The following is a 16,280-nucleotide window of genomic DNA, read 5'->3' as shown; positions in this document are numbered from 1 at the left end:
ATTTGGTGCCAAATTGACAGAATTCTTTAGTAAACATACAAAAGTGAAATAAGGTTAAGATATAAAATTAAAAAAAAAAAAAAAAAGAAAAAAAGAAAAAAATGAAAAAAAAATTGCTGGCTCTGATGAGAGAAAATCCATTATAGTAGATATCATCACAACATTTTGTTTCATGAGAAACATGCCTTTTTGGATAATTCCCCACACTTTTTAGTGGTTTTAGCAATAAAATTCAATTTAAATACAAGAAGAAGAAAAACAAAACTCATTTTTCAACTTTAAGACCCCTTGCCATATGGACACATGAATCCATAGCAACCAAATAATTATTAATTTAACCTTGAAGGATGAGGGCTAATGTATATGTTTGAACTTTCAAGAAAATTCATGATCATACCTCATGCCATTTAAAGTGCTTAAAGAGAATGGCTCTTAAATTTTATTTAAATAAAACTATTTCCATATATACATGTATATGATGTACATGTAGATATTATCATCGCAAATTAGTTATAATAAATATTTGATAGTCGTCTGCCAATAATATACACGTGTTTTTGTCCCAATCATATACCGGCCGGGCCTCAAATGATATTTCACATGCATGGAAACGTTTACAAAAATATCACGAATTTCAAGGGAGGCAAAAAATTTGCTATAGCTTTGACCTATATCACACTTTGAAAATTTTTGTTTTAATTTCTTTTTAAGTGCCTTTCTCATGAGGTTTGTTTAAATAAAGTTCATTCATAAATTCTTTCAAAACCACTTTAAACTTATGGTACATGAGAACAAAGTAAAATATTACAGAGTAAACAAATTCTAGTCAGCAGTACAAGAACATGTAATACTAGTATATTATTAGAAAATTAAACCCATAGGCGTCGGAACCGGGGGGGGGGGGCTAAGTCCCCCCCCCCCCCATTTTTTGCAAAGATAGACATAATATAGGCATTGAAAATGGGAGCATAGCCCCCCAAAAGTGTTTTTGTTGGTTTAGCCCCCCCCCCCACTTTCATTTTGCTTCCGACGCCTATGTAACTTTATATATCAATTTTATCATCTGATCAGAAGTGCACATTATATAATTGTAATCTTGTAATCTATTTAAACAACGTTTGCTTGGTCTATATGTATATTCTGTTAGAAGTATAGGGTATATATATATATATATATATATATATATATATATATATATATATATATATATATATATATATATATATATATATATATATATATATATATATATATATATATATATATATGTGTGTGTGTGTGTGTGTGTGTGTGTGTGTGTGTGTGTGTGAGGGAGGGTGTGTGTGTGTGTGTGTGTGTGTGACCTATATGATTGCATCATGCATGTACACAGGAATGAGATTTCAAGGTCAACATATAGACGCCTTTAAACGTTTTGAATGATCATTTCAGACCTTGGACATTACATCCTATTTAAAATATATAAAATTTACATTGTATATCCAATACACACCGTGAATTTATTATAGTAAGTATTATTTCTTTAAATAAATTCCTTCCTTGTTATATTTTTTGAACCCCCCCCCCCTCCCCACACACACAAACAACTTGGGAAGAAAGTAAAAAAAATGAAATAGCAATATAAGTTAAGTCTAAATTGAACTAAGTAGTTTTATATCGTGTGGTGTTGGTTAAAATAAAACAGTTCTGTCACAATTAGATTTGCTAAGAATGATACTGAATTTATACTTGTAAGACTTTTTTTTTGGTAAAATGCGATCGAAATAAATCTATATAAATAACTTTACTTATATATTTTTTCTTTCGTTCAGATTTAGATTATATGATATATTCCTTTTATATAATAATTGTATAAGGCACTGAAACATGAAATTCAAAAAGACAAGCGCGGTCACTTACGTTTTCTGCTGTTTCTGTTCTGTTTACTTTGTCGACACAGATTTTATAATCGTTTAGTGTGTGCAAGCAAAACTTTTAAATGAAAATTTAAAATACCAGAATTGTCATGCACGCATGCATATGATCGATCTATTTTGCAGGACAACGATCAATTTACAAAATTCTCTGAAGTGTTTGCAAAAATGGATCAGAGGGGATCGCTCCCGAAGTTTAAAAAATATTTATTAAAAAAAATGATGTACCAACCACTATAGATGTATTCTCAGATAAATATGAAAAATCACAATAAAGAACAAAGCCATTTCTGCAGAGATGAAGTATCGGGAGGGGGAGGGGTGCTGGATCCCCATTTTTTCCAAAGGAAACTCTGTTCATTGTTAATTCAATGTGGATATTTTCACTTAACAGTCCGTTGCCCACTTGTTTTATGTCGAAAAGAGATAGGACCCTCACCCAAACCTCTCCATGCACACACACACATGCAGTGTCACACATACCAAATAACTTTAAGATTTTTTTTGGTTTTGTTTTGTTTTTGTTTTTTATTTTGTTTGTTTGTTTTGTCGTTTTGTTGTTCGTCTGTCTATCTGTGAATTTATCATAAGTAATTGTCCCCAGATTTCTTCCATTAATTTTTATGGTGCTATCCATTTTTGGAATACTTTTATTTGTTAACATAGAAAGTTAAAAAAAAAAGGTGCTTTGCACTGAATTGCATGTCAGATGAATTTGATGAATGTTTGAAACATACAGGTATATGGAGTAGACAGTAAATTCATGTGATCATATTATTTTATTTGATTCTTTTCACTATATTATTTGCTTTTAATGCTTGAGTGACAATTTTTTTTATTGCTGGCAATCTTTTGATTTAATTTTTTTTCTTTTATGAAAGCATTAACATCAGATAATCAACGGTTTATAAACTTAATTCTAGTTTTAGTTTCATAATTTACAATAGTACACTTTGCATGTTTGCTTTTATAAAGGCTTCTGTTTGTCCACAAAAACTTTAACATTGACCATAACTATTGATTGGTTAAAGATATGGCTTTCATTTTTTCACATGTGTATTTCTTGTGACAAAACCTTTCTTTGTGTACCATCATATTTGACCTTTTGACCTTGACTTAAGAGTTGGACCTACTTTTGAGAAACTTTAACCTTGGCCATAACTTTTGAACATTTGGTGCAAGGGCTTTCATACTTCACATGCGTAATTTTTGTGACAAGTCCTTCTTTTGGTTACCAACGACTCTGACCCTTTGACCTTGACCTAGGAGTTTGACCTAGATTTCAGAAACTTTATTCTTGGTCATATCTTTTGAACGGTTGGTGCTAGCGCTTTCATATTTCACATGTGTATTTCTTGTGAGATGGCCTTTCCTTAGCCACGCACCATTAATTTTGACCATTTGACCTTGATGTTTGACTTACCTTTGAAATTTTTTTAACCTTTTCCATATCTTTTTAATGGTTGCTGCTAGAGCTTTCATATTTCACAGGTATATTCCTCGGGAAAAAAGAACTCACTTTGGGTACCAATATATTTGGTTTGCATTTGAGAAAGTTTAAAGTTTAACCTTCTCTATAAGTTGCCATACGGGGGCATCAGTGTTTTACAAACACATCTTTTTTTTTTCTTTTTTTTTTTTGCGTTCGGACAGTTAGCATTATTTTTTTTCTCCTTGTTAAAAGTTTTTTTCAAGCAGTTGTTTTCTGGCTTCACATTTTTTGGGGGGTTTGGGGGGGGGGGGAGGGTACTATTACTTCTTTAAAAAGAAAAGGAAAAAAATGAAGAATATCTCAGAATATAAACATGATTGCATTTATCTCTATTATAAATAGGTTTATCCCATGTTTACCCCTTTATCCCGTGGATATGACTCATTGGATAATTTTTTCATAATCCACAGTTGTGACGTCACAATGGTTTTTGCGTTAGCGCGATGAAGTAAAATAAAGTGGAGTCCTATATAAAACAGTGTAAAACATTGGTTGTGAAGTATTAAACATGGGATAAAAAGAATCTCCCATGATTTGTAGTTGGATATGACTTTTATCCAACTCGTTGTGTGTTTTTATCCCCTCGCCACGGCTCGGGGATAAAAAACACACAACTCGTTGGATAAAAATCATATCCAACTACAAATCATGGGAGATCCTATATATATCCTTTTCATGGTGGTGAATATTAATCCCGTGTAATGAATTGAATGACAATGAATGGCATGGGAATGAATGGGAAGTACCACGGCACGAAAATTCTGGACAGAGATTTATTTATTTATTTATTTATTTATTTTTTAATTTTAGAAAGAACTATAGTAATTGAAGATAATTTCTCTTTATACATGTACATTGGTCAGAAAAAAGAAAAGATTGAATATATACTTCCAGAGATTTACCCGATTACTTTTCAAATAATTCATTGTAATTAAAATGACGAGAAATCCATATGATTTGTTCATATATGTAACGTGAATCATTCAATCTCAATGTATGAACATTAACTCGTGGACACGCAAAATTTTACTTGTTCGTGGGAGGTGTAACTTCGTGGGTTAATCGTTTATGCGGTAGATTCAATGAATCAATATGCTTACAAAGTAAACGTTCGTGGGGATGTAAATTCGTGGGTGAGGGTGACCCACGAAATTCACGATCATTGCCCCCCCCCCCCCCCACGAACAATGATGTTTCCTCAGTATTACATCAGAAAACAAATTTTGGACTCAAAGTACGGTGAAACAATGCATAAAGTATAATGCATGAATTCGTGTAATTAGGAAAAGGTTCCAGAATAACTTTGAAAAGAATCCAGAATGCATTTTACATAAAGATGTGTTGCTTTTTCCAAACCGTCTCTCTTCAGCAACACTCATTCCAACAGCTTCGAAGAGATGGCTTTGACTAGACAAGCTTTAGTTAATTTCATAAAAAGATTGTTTGCCTGTTTATTTTTATTTATTTATTATTTTTATTTATTTATTTATTTATTTATTTATTTATTTATTTATTTATTTATTTATTTATTTATTTATTTATTTATTTATTTATTTATTCATTTATTTATTTATTCATTCATTCATTCATTTATTTATTCTTTTATTTATCTATTTATTTTTAGAAAGTTAAACTGACACAGTACTAACTCCCTTTCTAATCAATATGATAATTCTTGTCTCTGTATTTCTCAACCGGAATATATTTATTTGTACCGCTCAGTTCTAATTTTAGCGAAATAGTTTTATTTCCGCTTTGAGAAAATGCCACGGTAGAGTTTGTTGATTGTGTCCGAATCTGCATACCACTTTATTTGTAGGGTTCTGACAACTCAAAATGACAAACGGTAAGCTGAAAAATATAATAAATCTGAACATCAGTTATCGTTGTCATTTAATTATAGAAAAAAAATCACTCAGAAATTAGGCAATTTATAAAGATTCAAGTGTGGAATAAAAGGAAGCGAAAATAGATCAGTGTTTGTCCGTGTCATTTTATGTTAATGATATAATCACTAATTTGGTATTTGTTTTAGCATATTCATTTGAGGGAATCATTGTGTTCAGCATGTTGGTTATTTGTACCTGTGCATATATGAGAAGAGTTCCCCGACTGAAGAAGTGGTTTTTATCAGAGAAAAAGGGTTTTCTTGGAGTGTTTTATAAAGGTAAATGAAGGAAGATTAAAGGTGTTTAAAAGCAATAATGCTTTCAAATAAAGTTTAAAACTTCAAATAAAACAAATAAATGTTATAAGTCCCTGTGCACCTTAATAATAATAACCTGCTAGCCTTTAGATAAATTTTTCTATCGTTAAAATGATAAATGTCCTATGGACGAATTCGGGTGGTTACATCCCGATTACTTGTTCGCCCCGCGTGTTTTTGACACGAACAGTTTCAACAGTTAAAATACATTAATTTTTATTTTTCGTCTACAAGGTTTTTTTTTTTTATCGACCACCTATATTTTAATCATTTAAATAGTTTTAATTATTGCTTATTTAATTTGGATTTGGAGAAACGTTCATTGTTTAGACAGTGCATATTTGATCATGGTGCATTTGAAGTATATGATTATTTTTTATGGAAAACTGTTCAAATTTAAAACAAAATCAAACTTATCAACATCCTTGCTCCATGATGGTAGATAAAAATGTTAGAAACCATCTAATTCTTTACTATTGACTGCATGTTGACGTTAACCGCAGTGTGTACACTTGTACTCAGGTACTAACCTGTAGGGATAAATATAAGAGTAGGTCTAAACCACTTGGGTCGTAACCACGCGGGTCAAACACAGAATCGGAACGTAACCACCCGACACCCTACGGACCTGGGTTAACAATAGAATGCATACCATGTATTGGAATGTAGCAAAGCAAACATGGGCGAGAGCTCTAAGTCAGTTCATTAACTATGAAAAACCTGGAGAGTTCTGAAATCTGACTGTCAATATGGCATGTAAATTTGAAGTGAGTAAAAAAAAAATGTTGAGAAAAAGTGTTGAATTCTTCCATTATTTGGATTAAGTTCTGGTGAAAGGTATCCACTATTGCAAAAAGGTTTGTTATGAAGTGAATAATTTGATAGTTATTTTCAATGCAACTTCATTTTTTCATTTTATTTTCTCCAAAATCGTTCAGAGCAATTCTGCAATTTTCTGCTACATTGTGAGTATGGGAGGCATTCTAACTGTGGTGACAGCCTGTCCCAAGACACAGTTAGATTATTCTAACTAGCTTGCCTTACAAGGAGTAGGGGTGGTAGATTGCATCATTGTTCTCTCACAAAAATAATGAGACAGCAGCAGATTGAAGTATTTAGTCTGAGTGTGATATTTAGAATGTTTTTTTTTTTTCTAAATTATTTTAAAATCAGTACTTTCTGAAAAAAATCTTCTCGACTTTTGATTTTTGGTCTATGTTTCACCCCATTTCATTGTTAATCTGAAAAAGAGTTCTTTTTCTAAGTTTACTTGAGGGAATTTTTGTACCAGATGCTGCACACACACAATTACTTAAATGCGTACCAGCTATTCTGAGCCTAGTATGATGCTTAATCATATTGATGAAACAAACTAAGAGGATTTAGTAGACCTGAATGTTTTTAGAAAGCTCTGACCATAATGATTATTTCGTTTTTAAAAGAATTGTTGATTTTTTTATTTAAATTTCTAATTAATTCTCTTTCAGCATCTGTGATTGGTACTAGACTTCATGTTCCAGTGGCTTTGACTTGCATATTAATGGCATTCTATATTCTGTTTCTGAGGTGATAAGAATTTACCAAGTGAAGAAATGTGATTTATGTATACGTATTTAAAAAAAAAATAGTGTGAAGAACAATGATGATTGTAACAGATGAGGGTACAACCAGGAATTTGGTACACAGTATTTTTGCTGTGATAACAATATTTTGCTTTGTTTTGTAAAAATTATGTCGTAATTTGCCTTGTAGTTATTTATATACATGTATGTACATTCAGTATGACTGTGTTACATTACAAAACAAAATACAATATTTGACAGAAACAAACAAAAACAAATGCATACACTTCAGGAATAAATTTAATTGATAAGGATTCAAATATCTTAATGAAATTGAGTGCAAATTCATTTTTCTTTTTAATGTAGTAAAATTCATATTTGAGAACAGTCATTTAACTCTTGTTAAGAGAGTAGAGTACCTTATAGTATAAAATTTCAATGACTGATCAATGGAAACAACAGAACGTTTTCAGTGAAATCTAGTGTTGCTACAGGAAGCAAACTGATAAAAGTTATAAACCTGTAAAACCTATCAAATGTTTGACATGCACTGGTTCAAGACAAATTTTGTACCAGATTAGACAGGATATCAGATTACACAGTGTAAAAGAATATGGAAAATGGGACTGAAAATAAACACAGAGTTGACAGTGGAATGGATTGCACACTAGGCATTTGGCTACACAGTTTTTACTGTATAAATTATTTTAATAATAATTCATCCCCCCCCCCCCCTAAAAAAAAGCAGAAAATTTAGGGAAAGAATCTGATCTTTAGAGTAATCATTTTGTTCAATCATCTGTATCTTTCAAATTTTGCAATTGTATATAATTCATGTATTCATATGCACCAGGACATATCGCACACTATTTATGTACATAGCAGAATTGCAATGTAAATAGTAGAATATTGCTTATCAATTGGAATGGAAGAAAGTTAACTGTCAACCAGATATATGTATTTGTGAATGTGGATAGTATGTACCCAATGTTACTAGATAAACATCACCACTCAGCTGTCAACAGCAAGAAAACTTATGAACCGTATATATTTTTTTGATTTTAAAATCTCTGTACTTGTTATTTATTGATTTTGAATGTAAAATATTTTAATTGAAATCATTCAGAATTTTGTGTTCAACCATGAACAGGGAATGAAGCAGTGGAAATGCCTTTGGCTTATAATGTATGTAGAAATGGTCAAATATGTTAAATTCTGTGAAAATATTCTATTTCAAAGAGGATTATAGCATCCTGTATAATTTTTACATTAATATTAATATTTCAAAGAAAATTTTGTTATGAATGGTTTAATTTTCCACTTCTGGTCATGTTTGACAATGAGCATTTTTCTTGGCCTCCCCTCCCCCCTAGCTCCCATGTTCATTGTGTTAACTCCTTAAATTTTTGTGCTTTAACAACTTGTATACATGTATTTAAATTTCATTACTTGGCTTTCTAAAATCAAGTACTATTACCTGTATATACATTTGTGTTCGTCGAATATCAATTGAAAATGTTTGATACACCATCATTTCAAGGTGGGGGGGGGGGGGGGGGCATAAAAGGAAAGCCATTAGAGCACTGTATAGTGGAGACCACTATATATTGTAGATAGAGAAATCTCCCTTCCCTTTGTTTAATAGGAAAGATACTGAAAATTATATACTAGTATTTATTATTTTCTTTGTTACCTACATAATGAAAATTTTTTTTTGAAATGAAATCTACTCTTATCTTGCATACATTGTAATTTGTTCAGCTTACTCAATATACATTTTTTTTGTTTTATGTTATTGATATCTTTCCATATTTATGTCCAAGTACTGATTAATAATGGAACACTTTGAATTACGATTTTGACAATGTAATAAATAAATTAAACTTCAAATATATTAACTTCTTGTTTTTTTTTTTAAATTGTAAACATGATTAGCTGTTATTGTTTTATATTTTGAATATAAAACCATAACACTACTGTTCTGCGGCTAAAACATGATAAAGTTGCCAGGATGGTAAACTCCTAAATATGTCATACATTTTTTTAGAATCTGTAATGGAAGGGAAACATAGAGGCATTATTTTTTTTTTATAGTTTCTGTAAAATTGTAATCAAGTACATGTATGATTATACACAGGCAGCTGAAAAACATGCTTGCATACATGTATATAGGAAAGGTTCACTTTGAATTGGTCGACTTGCAGGACAAAAAATTACTTGGTGAGGACTCATGATCAGTAATCATTAAAACCATTATCACATATGAACAGTGATCGATCTCAAGAAACCTAAAAACAATGCAAATCTCTGAACAGAGAAAAATACCAAACTCTGGAAATTCCAAAAGTTAGATCAGGTGCCTGGGAGTCAGTATCTCTTGTCGATCAGGCACACCCGCCGTGAGCCCTATGTATTAATCAGGTAGACGGAATGATCCCTAGTCAAATTTAGTATCGAAACAAAGACATAACAATTGGCATGAAATGTATCAGTCAAGTTTGACCCAGTGAGAGGTTTTATTTGCTAACAGGGTTACTATAACGACCATAGAATTTACGAAATGTTGACTTTCAACTAGGCTTTTGAAATTCCTGTAACATCAACTTATTTTTCAGTAAATTGCTTCGGTCTAAAATTTGAACAAATTTAGAGAATGCTCTAGTATCGAATAAGAAAGAGACATAAACACCTAGTTTCTTCCTAATAATATAAAAATAAGTTGGCTGATAAACATGAATAAAGGAGCACAATTAGTGTTCATCGGAATTGGGTAAACAAAAAGGTATGAAAGACATCATACAGCATTTGACTTAACGAAAGATTACAAGTAATTGCAAACAAGGTCATTGGGTCGACCACAGAATTAGTGAAATAAAGTTGAAATCATCATATCTGATAAAGTTTAGATATTATCAATGTCTTTCTCTGTTAAAACATCCTAATATATAAAAAGATGTGTCAGACTCTGTGGTGTCTTTTATTTCAAGTTCAATGGATAAATCGAATCAACGTAAGAATGAACTGAAAATGTTAATTTAAAGGGGAAAGAGGTCGTCGATATATTTAAATGTGGAACATGTAAAGTTTTTGGAATAAATTCTGCATCATTTGAATACAAAAAAGTCTGCTTATGACAGGGAACAATTAGTACCTACGAGAATACAAACATATTATTGGAAGACCTGGTTTTCAAATCCTACCTAGATTTTGTTGATGAAAAACTCCAGCGTCCTTTCATATCAATCTCGAAGTACTTGTGTAAAGAATCAGAATGTTTTATAGCTAAAAAAAAGTTTGCAGATGACCAACGGCAAGGGATTCAAATTTACGAGTTCCATTTCATTGAGAAAGCAGTTTTTTTTTATGATTTCAAAAAGTTTGGTCTTTAATTTATCATTGGAATGGCTGTAAAAAGTGTTGAAAAGTGAAACGTTTTGATGCTATTGATTTTGGTAAAATTTTGTGATTTCAAATTTTTTAAGTATAAACATTTGAGTAACACACTTCTCAAATGTGTTGTTTCACAGTGCTGCTGAAGTTTCTTCTTCACTGTCGTTGAAATTTTCGTAAGGAAAGAGGCTTGCTAGAATATACTTGCTTGATCCCGTTATATAAGGGTTTTTATGAAGTTTTGGAATCCAATATACATAAGTATGGTAATTCAAATTCAGATTTGTTTGTTGGGAATATATAAGATATTTAAAACCGATATATAAATTTGAAGAATTTCCTTCTTAGAATGGGAACTAAACAACTAAACGTATAAATTGGATTACCTCTTGTTATATCCAAGTTCCTCTAGAATTAAAATACAGTTAAAAAAAATGATCCTTACAAACAAATACTGTTGTTATCTGCTTTGTCAGCAAAGGCCAGTACATATTGAACTCGATAATTCACTAGAATCTTCTGAATTATTAAATACAGAAAGCTAGAAGATTCTCATATTGCCAATCGTTTTATACAAGATTTTTACGTCCATTATACTTACTTATACTTTTAACCCATTCTGACAATTTGTCAATGTCATCTTCTTTATATTTAACCCATCCTCCGGCATAATCTACCACAGAGTTCATAGTATTTTTAAAATTCGGTCGCCAATTAAAAGATCCGGGTTTCCTCAAATTCTTAAAATGAGTGATTAAAGGTCCTCCTCGTATTAAGGGGCTTAGGGGCAATATCATCAATCCTTCTGTTTTCAAATTTTCAGAAGTGAAAAAGACTTAGATACTAGATAACTTGATCACTACGTACTGGTCCTATCTGATAAAGCAAGTAACACCATTGTCTATGTTTGTAAGGCTCATTATTTTAATTGTATTTTAGAGGAACTTGGATTTAATTCATCTTATGCTTGATATGTCAGTTTTAAATATTTTTAATATTCCCAACAATAAAATTTAATTTGAGTTACTCATGTACCATACCTATACTTGACTCTTCAACTACATAAAAAATCCTTACAAATATACAAAACGGGTTCCAGAAAATGTTCTATCAAGCCTCTTTCTTTACTCCTCATTAGAATACTAACAGCAGTGAAGGAAAAACTTCGGGAGTACTGTATAATAATAAATTCAAGAGGTGATTTAAATCAGATGTGGATACTTAGAAACTCCAAGGACCTTTTAAAATATTTGAAATCGCAGTATTCCTAAATTCGATAGCATTAAAACGTACGACTTTTCAATAATTTATACAACACTTGCCCCACGATAAAGTCCAGGCTTTTTGACATAGTCAGTTGCTTTTTCAATAAAAATGAAACTCGTTAATTTACTTACATTGTCATTGTTCATTTGCAAAACTATTTTGTTAAAAAACATTCTGGTTGTACATACAAGTACTCCGAAGTTGATATCAAAAAGATGCTTAAGTATCTGATTGACAATATCTAAGTAGTTTTTGGAGATCAAGTCTTCTAGCAATGATCTGTCGGAATTCCCATGGGTACAGATTGCGTCCCGTTACTAGCAGACCTATTTTTATTCATATAAAGAATTAATTCAAAAACCTCTACATAAAAAAAGAAGACGTCTCTTTGCTGTGGCCTTCAATTCAACATTCAGATATATCGAGGAAATTTATTAATATTCATTCCTACGTTGATTCGATATATCTCTTGAACTTGAAATAAAGGATACAGAATCTGAAACATCTGCCTTATATGTGGATATTTTACTATAGAAAAAGACGTTAATGTTAGCCTTACAACAAAACTTTATGATAAAAGTGATGACTTCAGCTTTTCTATAGTCAATATACCATTTTCACCTGAACATGGTTTTTATATCTCCCAGCTGATTCGATACGCAAGAGTACTCTCTACAGATGCATGGACAATTTCTAAAATGAGGCAGTCTATTAACAAACAATTGATAAAACAAGAATATAAAAAGTCTCATTGAACGTCAACATTTTGCAAAGTAAAGGTCGATACAATGACTTTGTCAGCAAATACAATCTAGCTATCATGACAGGTACATAGGGGATGCTTACTCCTCCATGGCACTTGATCCCACTTCTGATGTTTTATAGGTCCGTGTTTGCTCTGCTCCAATTTGTATTGTTTCAATGGACTTTTGAGCTTGATTACTGTACGTTATTGTACCTTATCTTCATATTTCTTTATGAATTGATGAGACGCACACAGGTTTATTTATTGCTTTCATGAATTTAATCAATACACGCATTAATTCATTCGTTTAGCTAAAGAATGGGTTGGAAATACTATTGTAGCCTAAAAACTCTTAGTTCTGATTTCTTGATTTTTTTTCTGATTTATAGTTAACAATATCTTTTATAAAAAAAAAAAATACCTGTCACAATTTTTTAAAAAGAGTAACAATTCAGTTAAAAGATCATTCTTTAAATTATAGATTTATTGAATTGAAAAAATGATCTCACATAGAGTTCATGCGCGCATTACCTGAATATCAATAATTCATTTGGAAATACCAGCAATTCAATTATTGCACACAATTTTATTTAGTTTCATTTCTTATTTATGATGAAATATGGAGATAACAAACAGTAATCAAGCTCAAAAGTCAAAAGAAACAATACAAGTTTGGAGCAAAGCAAACTCGGACCTCAAAAAACATCAAAGGTGGGATTAGTTAACATGGAGGAGTAAAGCAATTGAGTTAATTCACACAATGATTCAAAACTGAAGATATCTTTAATAATTGGAAGATATCTTTAATTGCTCAAATGAACTGATGATATCTTAAAATAATTAAACATATAATTTTTTTGAATTACTTTTAATTTGGCACTGGGTTTTAATTTCTTGAAGATAATGAAAATAGAATAGCGTTTTCACTTATAACTGCTCAAAGGAGCTAACATTGCTTATTTTGTGATTTCATTTTCTAATTTTACCATGTACATGTTTAGTTGGATAAATATAGCACCTAAAAACAATTTATTGACAGAAAAAATAGAGGAGGAGCATAAACACAATTATCAAACTGACTATGTAAGAGGATTTGTATCAAATACTAAAGTTTACAATTCAAATTATTTACATGAACAAGTGCTTGTCATATACAAATCAGATGATTCAAATTCAGTGTAAATGCGGACATGTGCTTGTTTATTTAATTTATCAGTTAAATTCTATTTGTAATAGAGATTGTTCTTTCTCACGTATCCGTATAAGCATACGTACCCGTATACGTATCGAGGTGCGAGAGGCATCTCGATCCCGATGTCTAAACTATTTACTATAATTTCCATCGTTATTTATTTGGTTTTAAAGCCCCATTCATTTAAAAATAGCATATGGTATTTTTTCTGATAAAAATGTATTAAGCTGCTGTAAAAGTCTGTCATTTTGCTGGAAAGTTTTTTAGATAATGATATTCAATAAATTTGTATTTGTTTTCATTATATTGTTTAAAACTTTAATTGCAATTTCGTTTAAAAACATTTGTCGGGACCCCCCTCTCTCCCTCTTAACATCAGAACATTTTATTGATTGATTCTGTAATTTACATTAGATGGCATAAAAGTTAACAACACCCCCCCCCCCCCCACACACACACACACACACTCACACACACACACTAAAATGCAAAAGACATTGATATCCACACAATCAATAAAACCGTGTAGCGGTTTTCTAAAGATAATTCGCTTCCAGACCCTTACCAGTATATGCTTAAAAATGCCAGTTCACCCCCCCCCCCCCCCCGGAACACACACAAACTTTCATAGCGTCTGTTGACTTTCTTCATTCTTTTTTTCAATGAACTATATACCTGTATGTCTCCTGTTCCCAGTTGAAATTGCTACTTTCGTGCCTATTCTCATACGGCTTGATTTTGCTTTATATTTTGTCCTTTCAGCAGTATTAACTTGAAAAGACTTCATGGCGACAAAAATAGGTAATGAAATGAAAATACAATTATTAAATTTGATTTTTCCTTTTAGTTCTCTTGTCGTACATGTGTATTATAATTCATGGTTTGATATAGAAACTGTTTCAGAATAGGGTATTCATTATCTTAACTCTCTTTTTATAAGAAAGAAAAGAAACATTAGGCTAAAAAATGCCAAAACAATAGATTTATCTATTTCTTCTATGCTACCTTGTCCATCCAGCTTATTTTTTATTTATTTATTTTTTTATTTTTATTTATTTATTTATGCATTTTGGCCCAGATCGGGACGAGTGTGAGTCAATTCAACACGCAGTTTATAGAATTGAAGAGAAGAGGCTGCTTCAACGTAGCAGAGAAATAAAAAACACAGAATAAAGGATAAAATTTATACAAAACATTTAATTGATAAAATATCAGCATTTTTTCAGAGTTTTGATCCCGCTTGTACACAAAGAGTTACAGTCATCTTAATTTCAATAAATAAATCATTAAGTAAACTTTAGTCAATATTTAAATAAAGTAATGTATAAGACATAAAAAAATTTTCTCCGTTTATCTCCTTTTATCGACAATTGTTAATTCATCCCCGACAAAAAATGCGTGTAATTGCATCACTTTCGGAAATGGTAGTCCTTTCTCAAGCACTCTGGGATTTCGGATACGGCTATCACCTAACAATTTAGGGAATTTAGAGTCTTCAAACCACCCCAGAAGTGCCAGCTTTCCAAAGCTTTTCTGCAGAACTATGTCCATCAAATATAATCAAATGATATACAGAATGTTGATAATGATAAAAAAGAAAATGAGAAAGTGAGGATGGAAATCTTAAGTGCCCCCCCCCCCCCCCCCGCACACTCACAGAGTATGCAGTATGGTCAAATTAATCTTTCACAGTTAATGTATCCGTAATTATTTTTGTGGAAAAGAGGAATTCAATATTCTTACCCCCTCCCCCCCCCCCCCCACACACACACATACCCAGAAATAGGTTTTTTAAGAGTTTGAGTAATTTCTACACCTTTTTATTGTCAAAGTTTTGCTAAGGTGACTTGTCATTTTTTTGGTTTCTCCCTGCCTCGGCCCAGCTTCCCCCTTCTCTCCTTTGTTAATCAATTTTAAGTGTCTGCTTGATGTAGACAAACTTATACTCATCTAGAATGTTTGACCTCTGACACCTCGTACAGTTAAACTTTGTTAACTCAAATCCTTGGATATATCGAAGTTTGAATTGGTCCAATCAAGTTTGAGATAACGAGCGTTGACTGTATGCATTATGGGGAATATGTCTTGTACTGGTAAAGGTTACTTCGAGAATGAAACAATTATACATCCTGATATTGAGAGAGAGAGAGAGAGAGAGAGAGAGAGAGAGAGAGAGAGAAGGGGGATGAGTCCCTTTTTGAACCTTTTTTATTTTTAAACAATTTAATAAAAATATACATATATTTTTTACTAATTTTATTTTTTAAAAATCCTTCCATAAAATGATAGGTGTGAACAGCAACTTTATACGTTTCATCAGAAATATTATTTTCCAATGAATGAGGATAAAATCAAACAAGAAACGATGGAAATGTTACCCAACGGTTAAATCATCGGGATCGAGATGCCTCTCATACCTCGATACGTATGCGGATACGGATACGTATACGGATACGTCAGATAGAACAATCTCTAATTCGATTAAACAAATTTAAACATTATATATATATATAT

At 31.5% G+C, this 16,280-nt stretch overlaps 1 protein-coding gene across 1 annotated transcript; it reads left to right on the top strand.

Annotated features, from left to right (window-relative positions):
- Positions 1 to 5,140: 5,140 nt before the first annotated feature.
- Positions 5,141 to 9,007, top strand: LOC133194778 (protein kish-B-like). Its single transcript, XM_061330688.1, has 3 exons — positions 5,141 to 5,251; positions 5,441 to 5,572; positions 7,099 to 9,007. The coding sequence occupies exons 1-3, from the start codon at positions 5,242 to 5,244 to the stop codon at positions 7,179 to 7,181; spliced, it is 225 nt and encodes a 74-aa protein (XP_061186672.1). The 5' UTR covers positions 5,141 to 5,241; the 3' UTR covers positions 7,182 to 9,007.
- Positions 9,008 to 16,280: the final 7,273 nt, after the last annotated feature.

The sequence above is a fragment of the Saccostrea echinata genome, unplaced genomic scaffold (genome assembly GCF_033153115.1).
Source record: "Saccostrea echinata isolate AGI-Se365-2 ecotype Australia unplaced genomic scaffold, CSIRO_AGI_Sech_v1 ptg000029l, whole genome shotgun sequence".
NCBI classification, from domain to species: domain Eukaryota; kingdom Metazoa; phylum Mollusca; class Bivalvia; order Ostreida; family Ostreidae; genus Saccostrea; species Saccostrea echinata.
This window is presented reverse-complemented; position numbering and strand designations above follow the sequence as displayed.

Excerpts from the sequence above, each read along its gene's own strand:
- LOC133194778 (XM_061330688.1), top strand. Across the intron at positions 5,573-7,098 it reads TCTTGGAGTGTTTTATAAAG|CATCTGTGATTGGTACTAGA; the intron begins GTAAATGAAGGA and ends ATTCTCTTTCAG.